At 31.0% G+C, this 12,551-nt stretch overlaps 1 protein-coding gene across 1 annotated transcript; it reads left to right on the top strand.

The window, feature by feature from the left end:
* Window positions 1-8,239: 8,239 nt before the first annotated feature.
* Window positions 8,240-9,596, top strand: LOC106771387 (protein MIZU-KUSSEI 1). Its single transcript, XM_014657359.2, has one exon. The coding sequence runs from the start codon at window positions 8,498-8,500 to the stop codon at window positions 9,383-9,385; it is 888 nt and encodes a 295-aa protein (XP_014512845.1). The 5' UTR covers window positions 8,240-8,497; the 3' UTR covers window positions 9,386-9,596.
* The last annotated feature ends 2,955 nt before the right edge of the window (window positions 9,597-12,551 follow it).

Raw genomic sequence — 12,551 nt, 5'->3', positions numbered from 1 at the left:
TCAACACAAGAGCGTGCGGTCGAGATCCAGAAGAAACGGACAGAAAGACAGAAGACGACGTCACCCAGGTTAGTCCTTCGGTCCCAAAATTTATACCGAAACAGGGAGTATTTCTTTCTAAGTTGCACTTTATGTGAGAACCTGGAAAATGAAATGGGTTTAAAGAGTGGATTAGTGTATTAGACTAATAGAATTAGATTTTTCCAGAACAACCTAGTTCATTAGTTTATTTCTTCTATCTCTCTAGGGTTCAGTATTTCAAGTTCTTCTCCTTCTCTCTACCATTTCTTCCCACTGAGTTGTTGGAATTGTAATAAGGAGGTGTCCAGACGTCCACGGTGTAGAGAGCTATACAACCGACCGATTGCATTCGTGATGCCTCATCCAGATCGTCAGTGAAATGGCAAGCAGCAAAGAACGCGTTTGTGAAACGGTGGCAGCAGTGGAAACGTTGTGACACAATGTCATCGCATGTTGAAGATATGAAACGAAGTTGATGGATGGTTGAGGAGCTCTCGGTGAATGGTGCACTAGCTCAGACGACTTCACTCTGGAAGGAAGCTAGGTGACGAATGGAAAAGCTCATTTGAAGTGACTTTCAGGCAGAGTGTAGTCGTTGGAAAATTCAACAGCAGAAAACAATCTTTCATAAATCCAAAAGTGATTTTACAAGGGTGCTATGGTGGATTTATAGCAAATCCTCCTAGCTGTATGCGGTGGAGATGAATCCCGTATGAAGTGGATCACAATCCACGTGGCAAAGTATTGAAAGTGTGCGAAAAATGCAGAAGATGCAAGAAATTCCTAAGATACATGTGCTTAAATGTGAAAGAAATGACCATGGTGGGCTTAGTAAAATGGGAGGTGGAGGGGTGCAACAACTTTATTCTTCTATTTCTTGGACATTTCTACCCTTCTCCTTGTGTTGGTTTGACCCAAACTGGAGCAGCTGATTGGGCTTCTGGCTTCCACTCAAAACGAAGGAAAAGAACTTGTCCGTCTTTGTCAGTTTTAAGATCTTGTTGGTCCATGACTGGTCTGGAGGCCCAAGTCATTAATTCGCGATTCTAGCTGGTAAGCAATTATCCCCTTTCTCCGTTGTTCTTAAGCTTGTAACATGCAATCTTAGCTGGTTGCATGTGAAATTTGTTCCCTCTCTTCATTTTCTCTGTCAATTCTAGCTCTAAGAGCAGTTTCTATCACCAATTTGGTGGTTTGTAGGTCCTATTGAGTTCATCGCGGTGTGGGGTACTATTTGGGGCGTTCCGGTGAGCTGTGTTGTGAATTTAAGGTAAGGAGAGCTAGAATACTTTCTTTTAAATGGGTTGCATGAGGTATATGTGTGCTATTTGGTATATTTTCTGAGTTTGTAGAAACAGAGTAACATGACTAAAATGTAAAATCTGTGAATCTGTAATGTGATGCTTGTGAACTGTTTGGATGAGCTTGATTGCTGAAATTGTACATGTTGAATGTGTTTGGGATGAGAAATTTGTGGTGATATTGATTGGTTAGAAGACCTAGTGTTTTAATAGTGTTTTAGGTCATTATAGATGAAGTGGGGTAATGATTTTAAGAGTTAGAGGTTAAGGACTATTGGGGTCTGTTGGGGGCAGTCTTGGCAAGTGTATTGTGACCTGTTTGAGTCGCCAAAGTAGTCAAAATAGGTGCAAACAGAATTTGATTTGTGGAAATTGATGTTTTGGAATAAAAGTTGAGTTGTAACCACTTTAGAATTTTAATAGGAAGGTTTAGGAACATCTAGACAAGTTTAATTAGGTATAAAACATGAAATATAGGTGTTAGAAATTGGGGAAAAGGCCTAGATATGGTAAGAGGGTATGTAGGTGCATAATTCTACAGAACTTGCGTTCTGTAGATTATGCAGACTCGCTATGCGAATGGTCTCGCATAACGAGTTCCTATAGAGAGTGCTCTCTGTTTAAGTCATTCGCTGTGCGAGCTGGTGCACTATGCGAATGATTGGAGGTGCATAGCGAGTCTTTGGGAGGGGTGGTCTCTGTCCAAGCTCTTGCATAGCGACCTAGGTGCACTATGCGAGAGACCAGAGGTCTGGTACCTCTACAAGCTAATTCGCCTTGCGAGTGAGAGTGCGCTGTGCGAGAAATTCCTATCTCGCCTTGTGACTGGGGTGTATTGAGCGAATCCTCTGAGTCCAATTTACTCTTTAGCTATTTGTTTTGGTTTGAATTAAGTATGTGTGATGATTTAAATGCAAAATATGATTGTTGTGATGTTGTTAAACTGCAAGTATATGATCCTAAAGGTTATGATCGGTCTTGAATGTAACAAGTGTGGTTCTTGGACGTAATTCCATGATCCTCAAGGAGAGGATCCATGGTGGTGCCCTTAGTGTGTTTTAGAATGATTTACATGGTAGCTCAGTCTTAGGAGTTATCCTGAAACTCCAATGGTCTTTCTTCTCACATAGAGAGGTTTGATTCATGTCATGAGGAGTAGCAAGGTCTTAGTCTTGGAGGCTTCCAGTATGCTCCAAAGCGTGGTACAGACTAACCTCGTGACTGTGGTAGGGTGAAACCTATTGGCAACGACTTTGCAAAGCAGTAGAAGCCACCACAAGTGCATGACCTGCCATAGCTCGACAAACATTTTAAGTCCGGACGAGTCAAATTTAATAGTGTACAAGTTATGTTATGTAATCTAGTGTATTTGAATTTAACTTGCATAATATGTGTGATTGTTATAACATGATTTTTGTATATCTAGCTCACCCTTTCTACTTGTTGTGTGTGTTGTTATGTGTTGTGTTTTATTTTGCAATGATCATCCACTTGGATGTGAGTAGAGATTGATGAGGTGTCCCTAGAGCAGGTCTTGGAGAGAGATGATGTCACTGCTTAGCCTAGTTAAGACTCAAAGTAGTTTGGTGTATTTTGAAATACTTTATTGTCTCTAAAGTTTTAAATTATGACCATAACTGTAAACTTAAAACTTTATCTACATATCCTTAACTGTTCTTTAATATTATAATTGTGGATTACTCTTTTATATAGTTTATCCTATATAATATGGGCCGTTACACTTTAAATGATTATTTTCAAAAAAAAATTATTAATTTGTTAACATGATGTGAACTTCTAATTACTATTTTCCTTATACACTTGATCTTTCACTTTTACTATGTAAACAAATAAAACCTTCCTACATGAAGTGAAGTTAACATGTATTGAATTTAGTTTATTCATTTTAGTGTGGAGTTAGTTTTTGTGTTAAGATTATTAATTTATTGGATTAAATCCATTAGTTTTTATTGTGAGTTTAATTTATCAGAATAAATATGTTCGTCTTAATGTGATGTTTGATTTAATTAAAATAAATTTGTTCATCTTAGTATAAGGTTCAAGTTATCAAAATTAAGTGCAAGGTTCAATTTATCAGAATAAATCCATTTGTCTTAATTAGTGTTGGATTGACATTTGTGTTATATGTCTAAAGTACAATGAACAAAAACCTCACATTTAGATTAATACATTTTGACTTGATACTGATATCGTACACTAATAGTTAGTGTTAACATTGTTTTTGTGCAAATAAATTTTTGCTCTAAGTGATCGATAAGTCTAAACTTGTACTTATCCATAATTTAAATATTTTTAGATTTTTCATTTTCTCGTCTTGAAAACTAAAACCTAGGTGATTGTGTCTGAATGAATTATTTTATGATGAAATGAGCTTTAATTTATAATGATTACTTTATTTTCAGTTTTTAAAAAACTATTTTAATTTTAATTGCCTTCATCTTTCTTATTTAACTTCTTTTTTTGAAAATACTATTTTTAAATTTAATGGCCTTCATTTTTCATACTTAACTTCTTTATTAAATCATTTTAAGTGTCTCCTTCCAATTTAATCTTTGAATAAAAACTTTGGTAATATAAAATAATAAAATAAATTTTCAACAAACATAAAATAAATAATAATATAATAATAAATAATATCTAAACATATTTTTCTTATATTAATTAAGTTTTGAAATTTTTAATAAACTTATCTATTTTAAATATAAATATATTTAAGCACTATAATATTACTTTTACTATTACTAATATTATTATTAGTACTATTCTTATACTAATAATATTATTATTAGTATAATATAGTACTACTATTTCTAGTATTATGAAGATACTCTTCATTAATAATTTTATATGCTCAATATTACCAAAATCTAAATATATTATTATCTTCAAATATACATAATTACAACAATAATAACATATTATTTCTCTTAATACAATTTTATTAAAAAAAAAAAAAACCTGTACGATCTAAAAGTAGTTTAAGTCTAAAAGTATAATAAAAGAAGATAATTTTTTTTTATCTGTTCTCATTGGGACATACCTACGTAAAACATGAAACTCTTACCATAAGTGTCATTTCAGACAAATAAAAATAAAATTTCAAACATTGGGTGGATTCATAGGAACCACATGTGAAAAAGGTGGGTCCTTTTATGTCGTAGACGTTGCAATTTCTTATACGGATTATATTTTTTAAAAAAATAAGGTTTAAACTTTTTAGTCGCTAAGTTAAATTTTGATGTTCAGTTTAGTCTCTGTCAAGTTTTATTTCCTATGATATGAAAAATGTATCAAATCAGTCCTCATGACATAAATCACGAATTTTTCATTAAGTGATTTGTTATTCATAACACCTCCCGTTAACAAATCAAAAAATATTGGATACGTATTTTTTATTAAGTGATTTGTTGTTCATAACACCTTCCGTTAACCAATCACAAAATATTGGATACCTAAGTATGAAAACTTGTGATTTATTGTTCATTTGATACATTCTTCATATCATATGGACTAAAGGTTGACATTTTTAGAAGCGGAGACTAAACTGAACATCAAAACTTAACTTAAGGAATAAAAAAGGGTTTAAACCAAAAAGTAACGATCTTTCATATTATTTTTTTAAAATATTTTAATATTATTTATTTATTATTTTGTGATTGATTTAAAATTTTTTAAAATTAATAATAATAATTATAAACACCAGTATATCAAAAATATTATTATTTTTTAAAGAAAAAAATATAATTAAGGCTTATATATTTTAATAAGCAAAAGCTATTTTAATGTAACCTACCCTTGTCGAATGACATAAACACTTTTCTATGATTTCTTATATTAAAATGGTTTGTTAACCGATCCAATGGATCTTGGAGGCATAATCCTGACTTTGGAACCGTCCAAAATCATAATTAACTCAAATTTTCTTTTACATGCCCACTCAATGATGAAAGCAATCAATCATTAATTCAAATATTATATCAGATATTCAGAGAAATATAAAAATTGGAGAACGTGAAAGATATAATTATTTTTAAAATTAATTTAAATTTAAATATTTTCGAGTGAGTTGTTGTAAAAGAATTTGATTCTATGAAATGTTTTTTATTTTTAAAATTTTTTTATTTAATTGTAAATATAATTAATTTGATATTATTATAGTTAATTAATTTAGATTTGGAAAAGGGTGGGAGAAAGTGGGTTTGAGTGAAACAGCATAATTGTGATTGACCTGAGCTTATGATGATCGTCAGCCTCGTGTCATGCAATTTTCTAATATATTCCCCACTTTCTAGGGTGGCACCAGCACGCGCCTCCATTTCAAAATGCTCATTTCCTATATCTCCTTCTCTCTCCCCCCTAATATATTTCTTTTAATTATTTTTTTATTATTACTCTTTAATTAAGTTATTCGTATATATTATTTTTTACTTTTAATAGATCAAATATGTTTTTATCTTAATTTTATTGAAAATTAGAATTAATCTTTTTTTAAGTTTTGGACAAATTTAGTTTCTTATTTTTAAAACTATATGAATTTAATTCTTTTAATTAATTTTTTTAAGTTTATTTAAGATTTTAAATGTATTTCTTAATTAATATAGAAAAAAAATATGTTAAAAAATATAAACAAATCAAGTATTATTATAAAATAAATTTGAAATGTCAAATAAATTTATCAAAATTTGATTAAAAGACTAAGTTAATATATTTTTAAAGTTAAAAAAACTAAATTGAGTCAAAGTTTAGAGACACTAATTCTAATTTTTACTAAAAATTAAAAATAAAAACATATTTAACATTTTTTTCATAATAACCATAGAACGTTGAAAATCTTGAATGCACGTAAATTTGGTTTCAATTTTTGGACTACTCATCAAGATAATTTTTTTTAATCACTTATTTTTTTTACTTGTTTTATTTGATCTTTGCGTGGGTTTATGGGACTCTTTATTAAAGATGATTTTTTTTTATACTATTACATTATTTTGAGGGAAATTATTTTTTATTATATCACAATCAGCTTATTTGAAAGTTAATAATCAATGAATGAACTTTAGATTATAACACCATTTAATAATAATGAAACTAAGCATATAAATGAATAGACCATCTTCATTTAAAAAATTTTAAAGCAATGAATTTACGAGTTCTATTGAATTTATGATTCTTATATAAAGTGTTTAATTTTTTTATTTATAGCAAATATAACTTAAACTTATATTTAGATTCCTCAACACTCTATTAAGAGAAAATTATAATTTTATTTTTTAAAACTTTAATATGTAATTTTAGTTATTATTTTGTCTGAGTAAAAAAAAGTTATCATTATAATTTTTAGAAGTGTTACGGACAATAATTTAATTAATGGTATTTCAGAAAAAAAAAAAAGTAAACGTGTTACGTAAATAAACCAGTAATTTACTCTTTATACATTTACTAAAAAAATTGTCCTCTAATTATTAAATGTACAATTGTTGGATATTCATCATTATTAAAAATAAGAATTTTCTTTCAAATAGAAATAATTTTATGAGTGAATTAGTTCTTAAATCTTCTTATACTTATGTTAAACAATTGCAAATTAAAATATTTCGTGCTGAAGGATCTTAGTGAAATAGATTTGACCAAAGTTTAGTCAAGCCATATAAACCTCTAAATATTATAAATATAAAAAGATTCAGTCTATAATGCATAACCCATCTTAGTGAATATATACATTTTGCAAGAAAGAAATGGATAAATTTAATAATATGATTGCAAAAAGGATAAATGATTATTAAATAGTGTACGTTGTGTGTGGAATTGATTCATTCCATGAGCTAAAAAATATGAAGCAAGTTTTGATATCTTAGTTAGGTCACACGAATGTGCAAGAAGGTACTCAAATGTTTATAGCTTATTATTAGATTAGAAGGTTTGTCATAAAGTTAATTAATTAGTAGACAAAATCGCTTCTTAATCAAGGATTATAGTTTAATTAGGCATATTTTTGCAACTTTTGTTGCGCGTGTTTGCAGATAATATACATATACAACACAGACATCAAATCAATGTGCATGTCTCACGAATGTGTCTCTGAGTTTTCATACTTTTATTTATTTACTTTTAGACTTCATGCAGGTCCCCATATCACGCATGTTTCCACCATAATTATCATATCTCTCCATCATTTTAATCCAACGGTCAACACAAAATCATACAAATAAACAAAACTTTAATCACCTAATAAATCAAAAACAGCTCATATATTAGATCTTCTCAATTCTTTATTTTTCTGCATTTCAACAACATCTTCTTACATACAAAGATTTCCCACATTCTTTCCTAAGGCTAAATTATTCCTTTTCTTCCTTCTCACAACTATTTAACACTTTTTTTTTTTTTAAATTAAGTTTCTATTTATTTTTAACTATTAGTCTTTTCAATATTACATATTATCACTTCATAAAATCATTACTTTTATTAGAGATTTTTTATGTGTTCAAGTAGATTCTATTTAAATCTAACCACTTTTGCAAAGACTCTTTTCCCTAATTTCTTTGGATTCTTAATGCATCCCATAAATAGAGTTTCTATGTCAAAATCAAGTCAAGAATATATACATCAACCCTACTTATGATATTTTCAATTTTTCTCTTTTCTTCCCAATTTAGCTAATTTGTAAAAAGTAAAACAAGTTTTGCAAAATTACTAATGTAGTAGTAGCTAGTGTGTGTGTGTGTGTGATAAAGAAGGCAAGAAGGACCCACGGATGAAGGTTAATATTTTAGACTTTTTCTAGGTCATTAAATTAAACATCAACATCATGTGTAATGTTAAAAGTGTTAATTAGTGGAGTAAATTAATGAGATATAACAACGTTATAAGTTGGATTTAGATGGTATAATAGGAGAGTGATATTATGATTAAGCAACATAAAGATGATGGTTGTTGTTAGAAGTGTAGGACCATTCCCAATACAAAAGTAAAACAAATTATGATCATCGCAACCACAACCCTCCACACCCTCCCTTTATATTCCTCCCCTCTCCCAACACCATAATCACCTTGTCGGTCCCTCTCTTTCTTCTTCTTCTTCTTCTTCTTCTTCTTCCAAAAATTCAATCTTTATTTACAATCCTTCATTCACTCAAAAACCCCATCAATAACACAGCATGAAACACCACCATCAAAATCAACACCAACAACAAATCTTCCAAAGAAGCTCGAGTGCATGCACAGCCACCACACGAAACACCCGAAGAATCCTACCTTCCACCCTCTCTCACTCCCGCGCCTTCGAATCCGAGGATGTCTCCGACAAACTCCTCGTGGGACGAGGATCATCGCCCTCGGTCTCCACCTTCTACCATCAGCAGCAGCAACAAAAAGGGCAGAAACTAACGCCACAAAACAAGTTATCCTCCCTCATACGTTCCTTCCTCAACATCTTCACGTTCCCCACGATGATCCCCACATGCAAGTGGCTCTCCATCCCCCCGCACCTCTCCATCACCCCCTCTCTCGGCCGGAAAGTCACTGGAACCCTCTTCGGCCACCGTCGCGGCCACATCTCCTTCGCCGTGCAGCTCCATCCCCGCGCCGAGCCCCTCCTCCTCGTTGAACTCGCCATGTCCACCTCCTCCCTGGTCAAGGAGATGTCCTCTGGTCTCGTGCGTCTGGCGCTCGAGTGCCAGAAAGTGTCGTCGTTCTCAGCCGCCACCAATGGTGGTCGCCAACACCACAAGAGACTCTTTCAGGAGCCTTCCTGGACCATGTACTGCAACGGCAGGAACTGCGGCTATGCAGTGTCCCGCACGTGCGGGGACCTCGACTGGCACGTGCTGACTACCGTCCAGAGCGTGTCCGTCGGCGCCGGCGTGATCCCTCTTCTGGAAGACGGAAAAGGTAGCGGCGGCGGCGGTGGGTCGGAGGGCGAGTTGATGTACATGAGGGCACGGTTTGAACGAGTTGTAGGGAGTCGTGACTCGGAGGCGTTTTACATGTTGAATCCCGATGGTAATGGAGGACCTGAACTTAGTATTTTTCTATTGAGAATATGATGTGAAGATTGTTGACAAAAAAAAAAAAAAAAAACAGAGAGAATTGTCACAAGACTTTGTTGTTTGAAATAGTTTAAGGAAACAAAATTAGGTTCGGATTAAGATTGATGTATTGTTTAGGTTGATCTCACTTGTTTGCTATATTTTTTTTTTCAATTATGTCCATATGTATATATATAAAGATTAAAAGATGTGATTTAATTTCTGATCATATATATAAACTTTTCTGCTTATGGGTAATTCAGTTTATCGAGTTTATAATGTAGTAAATGTTTATGACAGGGACCTGAAAGGGAGAAACAAGAAAAAAACAAAGGTTAGGTGAATTACGTGTAGGAATAAATTAATTGGCTTATTTTATTGGGCAATTCAATATATGAAACAGTATAATTGGATCCTGAATCAATCTTTTTGCATGTGAAACAAGTTTAGTGGCCTGCAACAAGCCTACACAATGGGTAACAATATTATATATTATTTTTGTTTTGTTATATATTAAGAGAAGAGAATAAATTACTATTTGATGAGTTGTAGGTGTGTCACTTTTTTAATATTTAACGATTGATGTTAGTGTCTCTTAATATTGTCCATATTCCATTTCAATCTAGCATTAGTAAAATCAATCATTATATTTGAATTATTGTTTATGTAAATTATTATTCAGTCATTTTATGTTCAATCAGTACTTTAAAGATTATTTATTTTTCTTTAAAATGTGACCCAGTTGGTTAGAAAAAGGAGAATAGGTATAAGTTCTACCCTCACTTTATACTCTTTATTAAAGCTATTTAAAACTTTTTGATTACGTAGGAACAATATTAATCTATCTTAAAAAGCTTTTTCGTTGTAAACATTTATTTTTTTAATTCATACCATTAATTATTCTCCAGATCATGTATGACTCTTCTCTCTCACATAAATAATGTCAATTATTACTTTTTAAAAATCACTTTCATATTTCATGAGGTTTTTTTAGTGTATATATAACTGGAATTAAGGGTGTGTCATGCAGTGGAAGGAAAATAAAAGAACATGAGATTAAATATAGTGAGAAGTGTACCTATTTGTTTTCATAAGTTTTCATTTCAAAAATAATAAATAAATAAAATAATTATAGAATTATAAAATTACTGATATATATATATATATATATATATATATATATATATATATATATCGATTATCTTAGAACTACTATTATCTTGTACTTGTCAAATATCAATGTTGTTGTGATTGTTGCATTGTCCAGGTATCACGTGGGAAAGATGCTGCTGTAATTACACAAGTCACAAGATGAAACAGCTAATGCTTTTGTAACACAAACAAATGGATCACGGCAAATCCAAAAAGAAATTCGTCATACCTAAATTTTCAATATATATATATATATATATATATATATATATATATATATATACACACAAAAAAAAAACTGAAAATCAGTTTTTTTTAGTGTAGTTCAAATCAAAATATTATTAAAAGTCTTAAAAGAATCGTGTTCTAATTACAATTCATGTCATATTGTTTAGGTTCTTGAATGTCATAAGAGTTATTAACTCGTGCTCTTTTATAAGATATAGAATTTCTATCACATTTTATCAATATATGGTTATAATTATCATAGAGTTTGTCAGAAATTTGATCTCATTAATTAATATATAATTTGAAATATATTAAGTATATTTTGCATAAGAGTTTAGCAAGTATCTTGCTTTTCCACAATATCACAACTTTTTAGAGTATGTTTTTAACTTTACTATTATATTTTAACTTCTACATATAATATCTCATCGGGAAATCAGAAATGAAAAACATATATATGAAATTCTTAAAGCATTTCATTTTGTTATTGAATTGACCAATCAAGTATTAAAAGAAATTTAAGTATTGGAGATTATTGACATGCATTACCTAGATATAAAAGCAAATTATACACTAAGAAAAATATATTTATGTTAATCCATATATAAATATCTAATCTTACATTCAACATGTCCAGATTTAAAAAAGAAAAAAGAAAAATCTTACATTAATAAAAAAATAATATAAAATTATTATGTATAAGTAAATACAAATATCAGTTAATTGAAAAAAAAAATAGAGAAGTTGATGATTAGTGTGACAGTATTTTGCACTGTTAAAGCAGCAATGGAATGTGGAAGAGGAAAATTTCCAGCATATGTGGAAGAGTGTCACCTTTGTGGCACACAATGTAAATGTATCAGATATCGATAAGATTCTAATTTATATGTCCACCTAAATTTCTCAGCTCATAGTCAACCAACAATAATTCTAGATATCTTTCCTTAATATTCCTTTTTAATCAGTTTTTAGTATTCAGAAAGCTATTAAAAGAACATAATCGAAATATTATTTTATTATTATTATTTACTTTCTTTATAGTAGCATTGTTTAATAAAACCTTTTCTGGCCTTTCTGCATACTGTTACACAATTTATTATTGTTGGATATGAAGTTTTCAATAATAGAATTACAATATTGAGCAAGATTGTATATACATGATTTTTATGGTCTATATTTACAAATTAATTTTATATAATTCATAAATTATTTTTCATTGATAAAAATTGTAAGTAAATCTGTGTAAAAATTGACTCTCGATCAATATATAAAATCACAAGTTCTCCCTATTTAACAGAATATTCAAAAACTACTTTCAGTAATCATAATAATTGTTCCGGTATGAAGTCGAGTTCCCAACCTACACAATTTCTCCTCCTCGAACCGTCCGCTACTTCACTTCATCAGTTCTTTCTTGTACTTCCAGAGTTCCGAGGGTATCTGCCAAAGGTACTCTAATGCTTAAGTTAGTTAAGGTATCCGATCGGGCCTTTAAATTCAGAGATAAATGCGTAATAAATGAACCTACTTACCTGGGACTTTTGACCTGTATTTATAGTGTTGGACATGGGCCTGGTATTAAGGTTACCCTAATTAAGGCCCAATTACAGTCCAATCACCTTAAACATGTGATTATACTAACCATTTTGAACTTACCTTGGCCATGGAGACTGTTCGCCCGCTACCGGACCTCACTACTCATTCCTACCGGCCGTCTTATGAGGTAACCGTCCGCCTTGCTGGGCGTCTTCAGTGAGTTGATCTGTCTTATCCGACCCTCCGACTATATTCTTCCCGAACGGTG

The sequence above is a fragment of the Vigna radiata genome, chromosome 8 (assembly GCF_000741045.1).
Source record: "Vigna radiata var. radiata cultivar VC1973A chromosome 8, Vradiata_ver6, whole genome shotgun sequence".
NCBI classification, from domain to species: domain Eukaryota; kingdom Viridiplantae; phylum Streptophyta; class Magnoliopsida; order Fabales; family Fabaceae; genus Vigna; species Vigna radiata.
Note: the sequence above shows the minus strand (reverse complement) of the source record. Positions and strands in the feature narration are given on the sequence as shown.